This window comes from Nyctereutes procyonoides, unplaced genomic scaffold (assembly GCF_905146905.1).
Source record: "Nyctereutes procyonoides isolate TBG_1078 unplaced genomic scaffold, NYPRO_anot_genome, whole genome shotgun sequence".
NCBI lineage: Eukaryota > Metazoa > Chordata > Mammalia > Carnivora > Canidae > Nyctereutes > Nyctereutes procyonoides.
The window spans coordinates 22,385,480-22,399,709 of record NW_026575136.1 but is presented as its reverse complement, the minus strand read 5'-3'; the positions used below and the strand labels follow the sequence as shown (position 1 = coordinate 22,399,709).

At 44.7% G+C, this 14,230-nt stretch overlaps 1 protein-coding gene across 8 annotated transcripts in view; it reads right to left on the bottom strand.

The window, feature by feature from the left end:
- The window catches only part of LOC129495404 (E3 ubiquitin-protein ligase NEDD4-like), a 336,680-nt gene that overhangs the window by 169,948 nt on the left and 152,502 nt on the right, over positions 1-14,230 (bottom strand). Inside the window, exon 1 of one of the 8 annotated variants that reach the window (XM_055302867.1) lies at positions 6,252-6,490. The exons of the other annotated variants lie outside the window; for them this stretch is intronic. Within the exon in view, the coding sequence (XP_055158842.1) occupies positions 6,252-6,274 (23 nt within the window). The 5' untranslated portion in view covers positions 6,275-6,490. Of the gene's footprint in view, positions 1-6,251; positions 6,491-14,230 lie in introns of those variants that run through there. 8 annotated transcript variants of the gene reach the window in all.

Genomic DNA, 14,230 nt, shown 5'->3' with positions numbered 1-14,230 from the left:
GTAAAATGCTGCTAACAAAGGAGTACACTGGATGGAAACAGCCTCATTTGCAATTTCTTTTTTTTTTTTTCCCTCAAGTCCTGGCTGAAAACAAAGAAATCCAATAGTCATGGAGTAGGAGCCGAAAGTGCAGGATAATCTGCTCTCAGGGAGTGGGAACGAGAGGCAATTAATAAAGGATTAAGGCGAAGTAAAAGCACAGTGGAACACGTGGCTGCAGCCGGCTGAACGCTGAACCCCACAGCGGCAACGACACAGGACAGAGCCACCACGGGAAAGCACCTGCTATGTGGGCCAGGAGCTGCAAGGAGCCCCCCGAGCTGCTCCCCGGGGCCAGACCTCGCCCTGAACCAGACGCCGGGAGGTTCAGCCCAGACCCTTAGGAAAAGCACGGCCCAGAGTCTCCGGTCAGATATGATCCCAAAGTGACGAGAGCCACCCAGCCAACCCCATCACCCCATCAGGCTGCCGCACAGGATGCAGCGAGGGGACCTCTGGACCACTCACCTCAAGCACTGACAACTCGGAAGCCACAACCTCCAGGAGAGCCAAGTGAGGACCAGGAAGGCCCTGGGGAGGCTGGGTCCACAGGCTGCCCCCTGCTCCCGGAAACCTCACTGGGCACCTCTAGGCACCTGCGACCGCCAGGCTCCCTCGTTCCCTCTGCACTTGTTGAGCTGCTGTCATCCTGCACAGCGAGGAGACCTCAGCAGGTCCCAAGGGCTTCCCCTGCTCGCAAGCAGGGCCCGAAACTCACAGCCTGGGAGCCGGGAAACCTCGGGAGCCCCATCCCCAGCGATGCCGGGTTAGGGGGTCCCTAGCTCAGAAGGGGGCTGCTCCGCAGGTTTTCACCTTCCCCTTCCCTCTCCACTGTTAGCGTCAGGTTCTAACACACTGCCAGTTTACGAGGTCTGCTTCCATGGGTTGCTAGAACAAATCTTGACTTGAGAAAAGAAGAAAACTCTGGGAGGTCACATTACCTAACGATTCCATTTGGCAAATGACAAAACTTGTATCTTGTCAGTGGTGTGGCCACCAGTTCAACCCTCTGCCTGTGTATTTAGGCCACCACACCTGTTATAGGAATAATTCACTTTTAAGCCACTTCATGGATGTAGATGCCCCTTGTTTCCAATCAGACTAAATGATACTTGAAAATGTTTGAGGGGCGTCTGGGTGGCTCAGTGGTTGAGCACCTGCCTTTGGCTCAGGGCTTGATCCCGGAGACCTGGGATCGAGTCCTGCATCAGGATCCCCACGAGGAGCCTGCTTCTCCCTCTGCCTGTGTCTCTCATGAATAAATAAAATCTTTTTTAAAAAATGATGGACATTTTCCCCCCAAGAAATATCTTTTCATTTTGCTCTAAGATCATTGACCACTTACCCTTCTAGGCACAACAAGGTATAGTTTTCTAGGCAAAGGATGTTTTACAGGATTTTCAAAGCCACCACTACCCTCACATTGGCCACAATTTCCATACTAACCCAAATCAATCATACTGGGAAGTATCTGGAATTCCCATGCAGAAGGAAAAACGCTCACCTAACTGCACAATTGTGATACCCTCCCCTTCTCATTTTTTTAAAAAAAGATTGTATTCATTTGAGGTAGAATGTATGTGTGTGTGTGTGTGTGTGTGTGTGTGTGAGAGAGAGAGAGAGAGAGAGAGACAGACAGACAGACAGACAGACAGAAAGAGAGAGCAAGCAGGAGGAAGAGGGAGAGCGAGAAGCAGGCTACCCCCTGAACAGGAGTCTAACCTGAGGCTCAAGCCCAGGACCCTGGGATCACAATCAGAGCCCAAGGCAGATGCTTCACCGACTAAGCCACCAAGGTGTCCTCTGATTTCATTACTTTAAAGACTCTCACATGCCTCCAATGACAGAAACTGTTCACTTGGTTATTGGTCTCTTCCCACCAGGCTACAGCTCCTGGAGGGGGAATGCCGGGGGGGGGGGGGGCGGGGGCAGGTGTCCACACAAGGCTGTGCAGCCTGCCCAGCACGTGGAATCTGAGTGGCCCCTGAGGTGCCCAAGGCATACTTGAGAAAATAAGTTTCACCTCAACACCGGGAGGCCATTCAAGCTCTAACTGGTGCATGCTCAGTTGGGGAGCTCCCAGATTGCTTTTCACTTTGTTCTCTGCCCACACATCTCCCCTCCCTTAAAATAACAAAACAGCAGGGCCAAATATAGATGTGCCCAAGCACAACAAAAGGGTGAGTTAATTATGACGCAGGTAACACCTAGGATTAGGCCAGGACCTGCTGCTCCAGGCAGATGAAGAGGCCGGAGGCTCCTGCCCAGAGAGGGACCCCACTGCTGAGTCTGTGGGTCTTAACCCTAGACGGGTTCTTGCTAAGCCAAGACACTGGCCTTCTCATCAAAGCTCCCCAGCTGTGTCATACTAAAATCCGAATTTAAACAGCGAGATCATTTCAGGGGTGATGTATGATCTCCTGGGAGTTGCAGCTCCACACAGGTGACAGTGCCTCCAGTCCTCTTCCGGGTCCCCCTCTCTGACTCGCACACCTCCCTGCTTTACATAACCTCTCTAGCCATCAGGTTCATTTGTACCCCCAGCAAAGCGAGTTCCATCAGCACACACGGAAAGAAAACTACTCTGCCTTTGGTGTGTGGCTTCTCATCCATGAACAAAGACTTGAAAAAATGTTTTAAACCAGCTCACATAATTAGGGGAACCTGTTTTCCTGGGCTCATGAATCTTACAAATCAATTAAGTCTTAATTGACTTTGATTGTCATCTTCACTCAGCCCAGTTCTTAACGGCTGTGAAAGTTTTTTTTTTTTTTAAACATGAGGTGAAAACAAAGGGGGGTGGTGGTGGAAATCAACCTTGAAAGAATTTTAGCTCAGCAAGAAATGCCAACTGTAGGAAAAAAGAAGCCCTCAATGTCTAGCAGAAAGACACTTAATAAATATTTGGTAACTGACAGGCTGAAAAATAAGAGGAATCATTTAAAGGAACGAACAGGATGTTACACCTGTCTTAAATAGCCTGGTCAAGGAGTTAAAACAGTCATACAAATAGAACACCAGATAGGACACTGTCCAAAGAGAGCACACCTCTTTCAGATACGCGGCTCAGTGAGGAACACAGGTTCAAACCTCAACGCAAAAGGGCAATGAGGAAGGAGTAGGAATATATTAAAATACATTAAAGCCTCCACACCATTCCCTTTAATGAAGCCAGAGACCTCACAGAGTCTCAAGCTTGCCTGCTTAGCACAGCCGATCTTGGCCACAATAAACTCAACCTTGTTAACTGAGCTGAAGGTTCAAATCCCTTCAACTGGCACATGCTCCTGAAGATCACAGCCCCAGGACTCTGCACAGCCTCTGCTCCAGAATCCATGACCAAACGCCCTCATAATGTGACGGGGTTTCCAGGTACTGACCTGAGTCACAGGTGGTTTAGAATTTCATGTGATCCCTTGCCTGCAGCAGGCTCAATGAGTAACAGATGAGCAGGACAACCCAAATCATTGCAAGTGGTGCTTTTTTATGTATGTCTATGAAGCTCTATCTACTCAACTTGGATCTGTCATCTCTGTTTCCACTTAGTGTGAAGTAACACTGTTAACTGCCTCTAAGGTGTGATGATATGTCACATGTCTCATGTGCCATTCCAAAAATTTCCATTGAGTCTTCCATGATCTAGAAGAAAATCAATCCTTTGTTTTCTGGAATGATGTCAATCAGGCCCTGGAATTCCTTTTAAACTTTTTAAATTCAAGTATAATTAATGTTATATTTTAGTTTCAGGTATATGCTATAATGATTCGACAATTCTATACATGACTCAGTGCTCATCACAACAAGTATCCTCTTAGGAGATGGAATTTTGACTTTTCTTCCTGTAATCACCTCTAAGATGAACAAACACTGGTCTCAGCTGAGAGACTACAGCTCATGGTTACCTGAAAAGATCTCAGGATTATTTGGGTTAATCCAGTTTTGACAACAACAGCAGGGCAGGAGGAACATTCTAAAAGATCTGGAACCTTGGGCCTTTCAAGGAGTCAGAAACAAAGTCCTCTTTGATTTCAAGAGGGCAGTCGCAACTCAAGCCTGAACCACAAGTCCTGGCCAGTGGGCAGGATCACACGGGGAGCTGCCTACCTGTGCTCCTGTTTACCTGTGCTCCTACTTAACCTGTGCTCCTGTGCTTCCAAGAAAAGCAGGCCAAACACACAAGGAGCACAAATATTTACAGTAGGTGAAGGTGTGCCACGTGACTCTCTTTGGAATTCTGAGCCACTGAGAACATAGTTGAGGGAGATTCTGAAAACACTTGAGAACACGTGCTGTTGCCATCACCCTGAAGGTGAATGACCTCAGAAGCCTCTGAGATCCAAGGTGAGAGATTAGCTGGCTGGCTCTGGGCTGACCTATAGAATGGGACATCCTCTACATTGCTAGCACATTAAATCATTGCTAGCTAACCCAAAATGAGCAAGGAGGGAAATCACCAGGAGGAAAGATTTCTGCCAAAGTGAAAGAAATGAAAAGAAATGCCTTCACTTGAAAATTGACTTGGAAAGACACTATACAGTATAGATGGTAGGGCAAATACTGCCTGGAATGAAATTCAAAAGAAATCAAAACCACCCTGCTATCCCAACACAACTGTCGTGATCATAAAAGCCCCCGTGTTATCATCAACTACCTCCAAGATGTTGTCAATAAGTATACAGGGCTCCCCACTATCACCGCACCCACCCACCCCAACCACTTTAAGATAAAATGTTTATGTTCCTCCGATAGCAAATTCCTATCATTCCACCCCTGCCTTCATTTTATATATTATATTCCACACTGGCAAGAGAATGTCCTAAACATGCTGTTTTACATCAACATTCAGTTGCAATAAAGAACTCAAAAAAAAAAATCTGTCACATCTGCAAGAATCATTCCACTTTCTTTTCAAACCCTAATAGAAAGCTTTTTTCCCCCTCACCTCATTTCACCAGCTTACTCAAATTCCTACGGGAATTAAAGTTCACCTTGTCCTCTCCATGAATATTTATAGGAGGGGGGGGTCAATAAAACATAGGTTCTTTAAATCTCCTTTTCTCTTATAGATTGGCTGCTTGTTTTCACTTGTCTGGCACAATTTAACACCTGTGAACAACATACTTCACAATGTGAAATAATTTATTAAAGAATGACTAAGATTTGACTATAAGCTTTGCCATCTTACATCGTTGATACACTTTTATTTATTGTCTTAAAATTCCATCCATCTTAACATTTAACATTAGGAATACCTGTCTGAAAGCAACCTAGCTCATTAATATAAAGGTGTGGCCTGCACTCCAATTTATTTCAGGCCTTGACAACACTCACCGACACGCTAACTAGTTAACAGTTTATGAATCACCATCAAATGAGACAGTAAAGAAACAAAAATCACGTGTTAATCATAAAGTGTATTCCGACATATGAGTAGTAAGGGTGGGAAAATGAGAGCAAAACCTCAAGGAAAAACTCAGTTGAATACAGACTCTCAAACCAATCATAACCACAATGGCGATAATAAATGCATTCAGGATAAGTTAGGAGAGCCAAATACTAAGGGGAGAAAGATTTCTCTCACTGCCAACTCACAATTCAGATAGAAACCGTAAATCATTCTCCAAGCCAACCATTTCCAACCTAAGATGTTATTTTCATTTGAAGCCAAGTAGAGCTGGAGTCCTCCTCTCCGCTAGGGAGATTTCTAAGTCAGAAATACCCAAAGAGAGACCCACAAGAGAACTGGAGGAAAGACAACTTGTTTCTTCCTACACCACGGACTTCTAAGCGAGAGAACATCCACAGAACCGACGTGGTCTACATTTTCCATTATTTTCAAAAAGAAAACAAAGGTATCCATGGTGCTTTCATTTTGAGAAAAAAAAAAAAAAGCATACGTTTTCCTGGTCAAGACAGAGATAAGAAAGCAAAAGGGAAGAAATCGGGAGAATTCAGATCACAACTCTTTCCAAGTTTCATTCTTCGCCGACCATCCCGTCTACACGAAGCAAGGGTGTGAGTGATCAGCTCCAGCCAACTCTGAACACTGAAAAGTCATTTATCACGGGAAATCTTGCTAGAAAAATGCCACAGATATTAAAAAAAAAAAAACACACACACACACACAACCAGCCCTACACCAAAATCAAACTCTGTGCCAACAGAGGTTACACGTTCACATAACAAACATACAGTGGCGTCTTTGTTCTTACCTGTAATTGTCCTCAAGGCTCATGAAAAACAAGCCATCTGTCCTGCCGGGAAGCGTCTGGTTGGGGTTGGGCCGGCCGTGCGGTCACTCGGCTGGGACTCTACCTGGACGACCCCGGGGGCTCCTGGCTCCTCCTTCCCCGGGCAGGAAAGCTGTCCCCGCACACACCTGTGCCGGCACGCGGGGACCACCAGGAAGTCCCAACACCACTGAGGAGGAACGCAGGGAGCTCGCTACTTATACGGATGACTCACTTCAATGACAGCTAGAAGAAGTGTTGTTGGTGGAAAAGGAGTGGAGTCGAGCTCCACCCCTACCGTAAGGATTAGGTAACTCCACCCAGCGCAGCAATTAGCTCCCTCAGCCACCCGGTGCCCTAACGTTTGGTTACCTGCAGCAGGGCCTCTGCAAGTGGCTTCTCGCCCGGGTTGGTAGAGGAGCGCACGGGCGATACCCTAACCCGGGAGCATCTGGTGCTGTTAAGAACCATAACTGGGGCTGCGCTGTTTTGTGTATTTAAAGCTGCAACTGAGTTTCCTGGGAAGACGGGGGTGGGAGGACAGGAGAGGTCTATCCTCCTCCCTCACAACGAACTCGGCCTCTTTCCAGTTTCCGTTGGGGGGACCGCACACACCAGGCAAGCTAGAGAACACCTGCTGGACCTCTAAAGCTGAAAAGAGTTCTTTTAGTTTTTAAAGATTTATTTATTTTTAATTTTTAATTAATCTCTATGCCAAACGTGGGGCTCGAACTCACATCCCTGGGAGTCGAGAGTCGTATGCTCCACCAACTGGGCCAGGCTAGGCAGCCCAAAAGCTGCAAGTCTTGCAGGGGCAAGAGGCCGAAGGAGAGGTAACTATGATGCAAACTACAACACCATTCAAAATTGACACGCCAGGGGGGTGTCGGGTGTCACCGGAGAGATAGCACCACCCTATACACCAATCCACAATCCCTGGTGTGCAAACTCATTTTCAGATCAACCAGCTGGGTGTCCTTTGGTATAGACCCAGAGCATTAAGTGAGGGCCAGCAGAGCTCACCTTGGTACTATGTTAGCACTGTGTCCCACTGGAGGGGTACAGTTTACAGCCCTGACCACCCTTTATTTACTGGACACCCAGGGACCAAGTAAAACATGTGCTCTTTCTTTGGCTCGTGACGGGCACTAAGCTCCACTTCTCTACTCTCGTCCAAAGCCACATGGAAACCCAGGTCTACAAGCCCAGCAGGTGTGGCTGAGATAGGAAGTGCCCCCCTTGTAGGAAAAGCAAACTTTCTACATTAACCTCAAATTGGGTGACACGCTCATTCATGAAGTCCTCCTGGCACGTCAGCAGAGCACCTCTAAACTAGACTTTCAAGTTCCCACAGGGGCTCAAAGGCTGGGATTCCCGGAAGTGCTGGGGCAAGGCAGATGACCAGGGGAGTCAGCGACCTCTCGTGGCTGGGGGATCACTGAGGGCTTGCTGGAGAACATCTGCCCCGGGGGGTTACCACTAGAAACCCTGTCCCTGAATAACCCCTTTCAGACCGGCTGAACACTGCAACCATTTTTAATAATAATCTTGAAACAACAAGGGAAATGCCCTAAGCTTCTAGTATTTGGCAGGTGAGGACACACAAGGTGGTAAGAGCAACGCCTCCAACTTTGACTCTAAAATTACAAAGTTAAGCTGGTTCACATTTACACACTGGTTGGAAGGTTAAATAAATAAGAACCACAATATACTATAATACACATAAAGAAGCTGAATAAGTTATTTAGCAATTTGCCCGTTCCATTAAAGATAAGAGGCACCAGGGTGGCAAGCTGGCTCAGTAGGAGGGACACTCGACTCTTGATCTCAGGGTTGCAAGTTCAAGCCCCACGTTAGGTGTAGAGATTACTGAAAATAAACTTAGAAAAAAAAGATAAAAAGTACCTATCCTTGCCATCAAATGCTACTCAACTGTTATGAGCTGAGAATCGTGTCCCCTAACTGCTTACATTGAAGTTCTAACCCTTAGTCCTGAGAACGTGACTATGTTTGGAGACAGGGTCTTCAAAGAAGTAACTGAGCCACAATGGCACCTTCAGAGCGGGCCTCTAGTTCAATATGACTGGTGTCCTCGCAAGAGAAAACACGGACACAGACAGGAGCAAAGGGAAGACCACGTGAAGAGACGGGGAGATGATGGACATCTGCAAGCCAAGGAGAGGGGCCTCAGAAGCAACCAACCCTGCTGACCCCTTGCTCTTAGAATTTGAGCTCCCTGAAGTGTGAGATCAACTTGTTGTTTAAGCCACCCGGTCTGGTACTTTGTTATGGTAGCCTTAGCAAGCTAATACATTAAGTAAACAATCTTAAATATAACTATGAATACAAAAAAAAACCCCACAGATCTCAGATTTCTGATTAATAACTATTCTCTCATAGCCAAGAAGCGCTTCATTTCTACTCCCTGTTTACTGAGGCTCTGCCTTGAATAACGCAGAGAAAACCTTATTCTGGCTGAAGGACCAAAAAAGGTCTACAGAGGACCTTTCCAATTCCAATTCTCCTGCTTACATGAACAGTCAAACTCATTGACCAAGTGATCTCCATCTACATCTTTCTCCTCGACCCACAGAAATCAGCTTCTGCTCAACCTCCACTAAAATGCAACTAAAACCATCGGCAACTGAATCGGCAGTCTTAGCCCTGAATTAAGAACTGTTAACAACAGAGGAAATGTTAGAAGTCTTAGTTCAAGCCCCTCTGTCTAAAAGAGGGAACTGGAACCCAACTAGAGCAGCACCACCATCTAGGAATAAATGCTGATGGGGATTCAACCCAGTCAGTCCTAATGAAGTGTTAGCATCGCTGCCCCACTCTACTATTAACTGAGGATAGCCTGAAATTATCAAATCTCTCCAATATCCCCAAAAAGGAAATCCACTGCTCTACAGAGCAGCTGTAGTGCAGAGACAAGGATATAGATGCTAGAGAACTAAGGGAGTGTGGCCAAGGTCGGAGAGGAAGTAAAAAAAACAGGATTTTGTTTTTTAACCTGGGTACATTCAGAGTCAGGTAATTCTTCATTATGGGGGGCTGCTCTGTGCATTGTAGAGTATTCAGCAGCATTCCTGGTCTCTCTCCACTAGACAGAGTTCTCCCCCAGGGGTGACAACTAAAAACATCTCCAGACATTGCTGAGTGTCCCCTGGGAGGCAAAGTTGAGAAGCACTGGGTTAAAAGAAGAGGACTTTGTGCAGAGAGGAGGCGTTGGTGGCCCTAGAGAAGGGATGGGGAGTGGGAGGAGCCACTTCTGAGAGGGTATAGAGGTGGTATAGAAGAATAAATGACAAATGCTGTTGTAGACAAGGCAGGAATTAGGGACAGGAGTTTCCCTGTAGACAGGAAAATACAGGCAGTATTTCTCCCTCTGACGGTTGCTTTTTTGCGATTTCTTGCTTTATTTTTTCCAAAGAAGCAGAAGACCTGATTATGGGTTGGGAGTGAGGGAATCACAGATTCAAGAGCGTCAAGAGAACCAAAGTCTGGAACAGCTAGATAGCAAAAGGGATGAAGGGCAGCTCCGAAGTCTGTTGGAAGACTGCCCCACAAACTCAGAGCAGTCCCAGCATGTGTGACACTACAGGTTCCCACCTGCATGGTGGAGGATCCAGGAAGAAGGTAAGGAAGCTGGTTGGATGAATGCAACTGGGGTCCCTAAAGGGGTGTGGACGCGGGGTGCCACAGATATGCTGTGGTCAGCAGTGGGCAGAGCAACCTAAGGTTACTGGAACCTGTCAACAAGGAATCTGCCGCAGCAGAATAAAGATGAGGAAAGCCTAAGAAAGGGGGCATGGCTGAAAAGGAAACTGAGATCCTATAGACAGTCTAATAGGCTAGAGACACTCTCCCCTTTAATAATTCCATTCCAAGGAATCTTCCCTAAGGAAATAATCAGAGATATAGTCAGGTGAGGTGACAGACCCATAAATTCATTACAATAACTAAAAAACTAGACACAACCTTAAATGACCAACAGTAGAGAAACTAAATTACAGCTATCTGTTCGTTCATGTCCTCAAAGAATATTTTACAACATGGGAAAAACAGAATGTTAAGGAACAAAGGCTATAAAACTATATAGAACCTAGTCTAGTTTTTAAATTTTACATATTTACATGCATACATTTTTATAGCTTGTGAGTTTTAATCTCTACTAAGGCAACAGCAGACGCTATGAGATTTCCAAGGTAAAAAAATCTTAATTTAGACTCCTGGAGAAGATCTAACAAAAGGAGTGGTCAGAGAGGAACGAAGAGGAGCCAGGAACTAATAAGACAGTCAAGGACGACAAAAAGGTTGAGGAGGAATGTGCTGAGCAAGTATAGGTCTCTGGATCTGATGAACAGGAAGCCGTCGGTGTCTTAAGACAGAGACTTCAGTTCCATAGTATGGGCAACATGCACTTATCCCAAAAGGAAGGGATTCTTTTCCTGAATTCCCGACGGAAGGGAAGCCTTGAAGCCTGTGAATTGGGTTGGGGCAGGAGGGGGAGCATCCTCCCAGAAGTTTGCCAATAGGCAAGACTGCTTCTGTTCTCACTTACCTCCCTTAGGGACCTTTTCTCCAAATTAAAATTTCAAAATAATGTTTAAAATTCATGGCAAGCCTTAATTCTGCATTGCCTACAATTAAATGTGTATTTGTATGGCTTCCAGCAATTCTGACATATTACCAAGAAAATTGCTCAATATTGTTTACTACACTTAGAAGACTGGGATTGGATGTGAGGTGGGATCTTATGAAATACCACCAAGGGTCACAATGGATCAGTATGTGCCAATGGAAAGCAGAGGAAGTATAGAAAAGGCAAATTTTAAGTTAATATAAACCAAAAGGAAAAAGGCTGATTTCATTCATAACGAGATCTTATTAATAACACAAAACCTGAACTTCAGAGTAGGATTCCAAAGACTTTTCAGAGATTTTGTTTTTGGTTTTTTATCTTAGCAGAATTTGCCAATTACTTAGATCATCTTAACTTTTTTTTTCCTTAAAAGCCATTGTAAATTTACCATGTGCTCTGCAGCCTTCAAAAATCATCTTTCTAATAATATTACAAGTTATCATAAAATGCTCATCATTCCAAGCAATATTATAGACTTATTCTAAATAAACTATTTCCATTTACATATATAAGTAAGCCAGTTTACACATATAACTAAAAAGAAAATAAAACGGCAACCACTCATCTTTCTCTGGTTATTCAATTACAGGTAGACCTATGTTTTATAAATATTTTCCCCAATGTCTAATTTTTTTTACAACCAGAAAAAAAATTTTTGATTGCTAAAATGCATTACCACTTGTTTTAAAAGAATGAGTAACCTTATGAAGAATCCAAATACTAGGCAGGAAAAAAACCAAGTTTCCCTGTTTTGTTCAAAATCAGTTACAGGTGGAGGGGGGAGGGGGGAAACTAGGACACTTGGAGGGGGAGGACTCACAGTGAACAGAACAAGGATGACATGACACAGGAAAAAAAAAAAAACTTTACATAACATAGGCAAGGCTTGGGGATTATGACACCAAGTCTTGAATTTCCTCACAAGGTCTTAAATCCTCCTAACCTAGATTAGCTTTTTCTTCCAAAGCTACAAAAGAAGACAGCATGTGATTTACATGCTTCACAGGTTAATAATATCCAGTCACTAGGGATTTTGCCAAAATATCTGAAATGAAAATGGTCTCATCAAGGAGGGGAAAGGTGTCTTGAATCTTTAAACATCAGTCTGTAAACATAATACTGCGAATCTCTACTCTGCTCGAGGCACTAGCCAACACCTGATGATTGGCAGCCTCAAGCATTTATAACCTGACAGCTTACAGAAAGTTCCCTGATTTATGAAATGGCTGTGTCACCCAGGATCCTGAACACAATTTCACATAGGAGAAATGCCTCAATCTCCATGCTCCTGTCCCCTGCCTTTGGCTGTGGAGACCATGTCAATGCCAATGACTCTGGTGGGCCTATGCAGCCCGGACCTGGTCCTGAAGTTCCATTCTCTCGAACTGTCATCTTCGCATCTTCTCCTGAAGGTCTAAGAAAACTAGTTCTGCACCTGGTTCCCCCAACTCAGCGGCCACCAGCCAACCAGCTGTTCAAGCTAAAATTTCCCCAACTGGACTCTCCTCTTTATCCCGTATACATCCAGTCCATGGATACACATTCTCCACCAAAGGCAAGTAAAAGGAAAATACCAAAATATTGAGAGCGATGTCCTTTCTTTTGCTGGTAGCTGTTTTTCCTTCTAATTTTTCATCTTTTTTTCAGATTTAGAAAATTGTATATGCATAGCTTTCACAACTGGAGGGGGAAACCTCATTTTTACCATAAAGATAAAACGCTAAACATAGTTGTTAGCTTTCCAAGACACCACAGAAGAGACATTCAAAAGCTCAAGGTTAAAATTACAAGCTTCTCTACAAAATATACAAAAAAAAATCAAACAAGACAAATCCTATTACCAAGGACTCTTACCAATCAATGAAAAATTAACAACCCAAAGGAAAATGAACAAAGGATGCAAATTAGCACTTGCTAAAAGAAGAAAAGGAGATACATGAAGAGACATTTAACTTCACTGATTAAAGATAGGAAACGAGACACTTTTACATCCTTCCTAATTGCCAAGACTAAAAGATGGATGATATGAAGTAATGCTCACCACGGGAAAACCTGACATCTCATCAACCATTGGGTGGACACTAGTGTGATACTTGGAAGGGCAAGGCCCTTGGACCTATGAACATCGTGTCAGTTATGTCCTTTCATCCAGTAAGTCAATTATAGGAATTTATCTACAGAAACACCTGCACATAGATACAAACACCACAGAGCACTTAAAACACGGTTCAGAAGACATCCTGACATATCAACTAGGAGGAAAAAGCATGTTGCTATCTAGTTTATTCGGTGTGGTCTCAATTTTTTTAAAAATAGCAACTTTTATGGAACTCTTTCTGTATGACAGGCCAGGTGCTATTCTAAGCCCTAAGAGCATCACTGACTCTGCTCTTCACTGTACCCCTTGGAGATAAGCACGAGTATTTATTATCCCTGCTCCACAGATGAGAAGGTAACAGAAGTTTATGTTCAGATGCCCCTGAGGGCACATTTCTACCACTCTTCTTCCACAGAGACTAAACATCCCATCCCTAAGAGTCCTAGGGAAGCAGGAAGGCTGTCGTCACTTGAGCATTAATGGGATGGGTCAGGTGGGCTGAAGAACAAAACCAGAGCCTCCCAGTAGGCAGCAGAGAGCTGCTGTATGATTGGAAGTGTTCTCTAGGCACCAGAAAGTCAAGAGTCCAAGGACACAATGGGCTGGAGATATCTGGGGTGGGGGAATTGAGGGGGGGCAACAATCAGGATGATTGATTAATCAGGAAACCTCATGTCCTCTAGCTCTTCCTGTGGCTACCATTTTCATGCAGGTACAAGCAGCGCGGTCCTGTGACAAGAAATCCAGACAGAAGATGGGCAGGGGGAACAGAGGGTAGCCACACCTACAAGGACACCAAGCCCCATGTGGCCCCAACCTGACAACTACCAGCGACAGGCTGCTCTGATGAGAAAGGGCAAGCAGAAGTCACAAATCTAAAGGCCAGCAGACAAAGAAGAATCACCAAATTTGGGGGGGGGGTTAAAAACAGCTCTATAGAAGAAGGGGCACACGCATGCCAAGGGAACACCGGTGTTGGGAATGAAAAATAATTTTAAATATATATAGAAATACTCTCAAAAAAAATCTGAGAGGGCACCGGCGTGTCAAAACAAATACTGCTGCCGTGAGAAAGATCTAAAAAAAAAGGCAACCAGGGTTTTTAACTTAAAGCATAGTGCTCTGCAGGTTCCTCTCCACAGGAAAAAAAAAATATATGGGACGTGGTGGACACCTAACCATGGATGGGTTTTTACATTTGAGCCAGGAGAGGAGGCG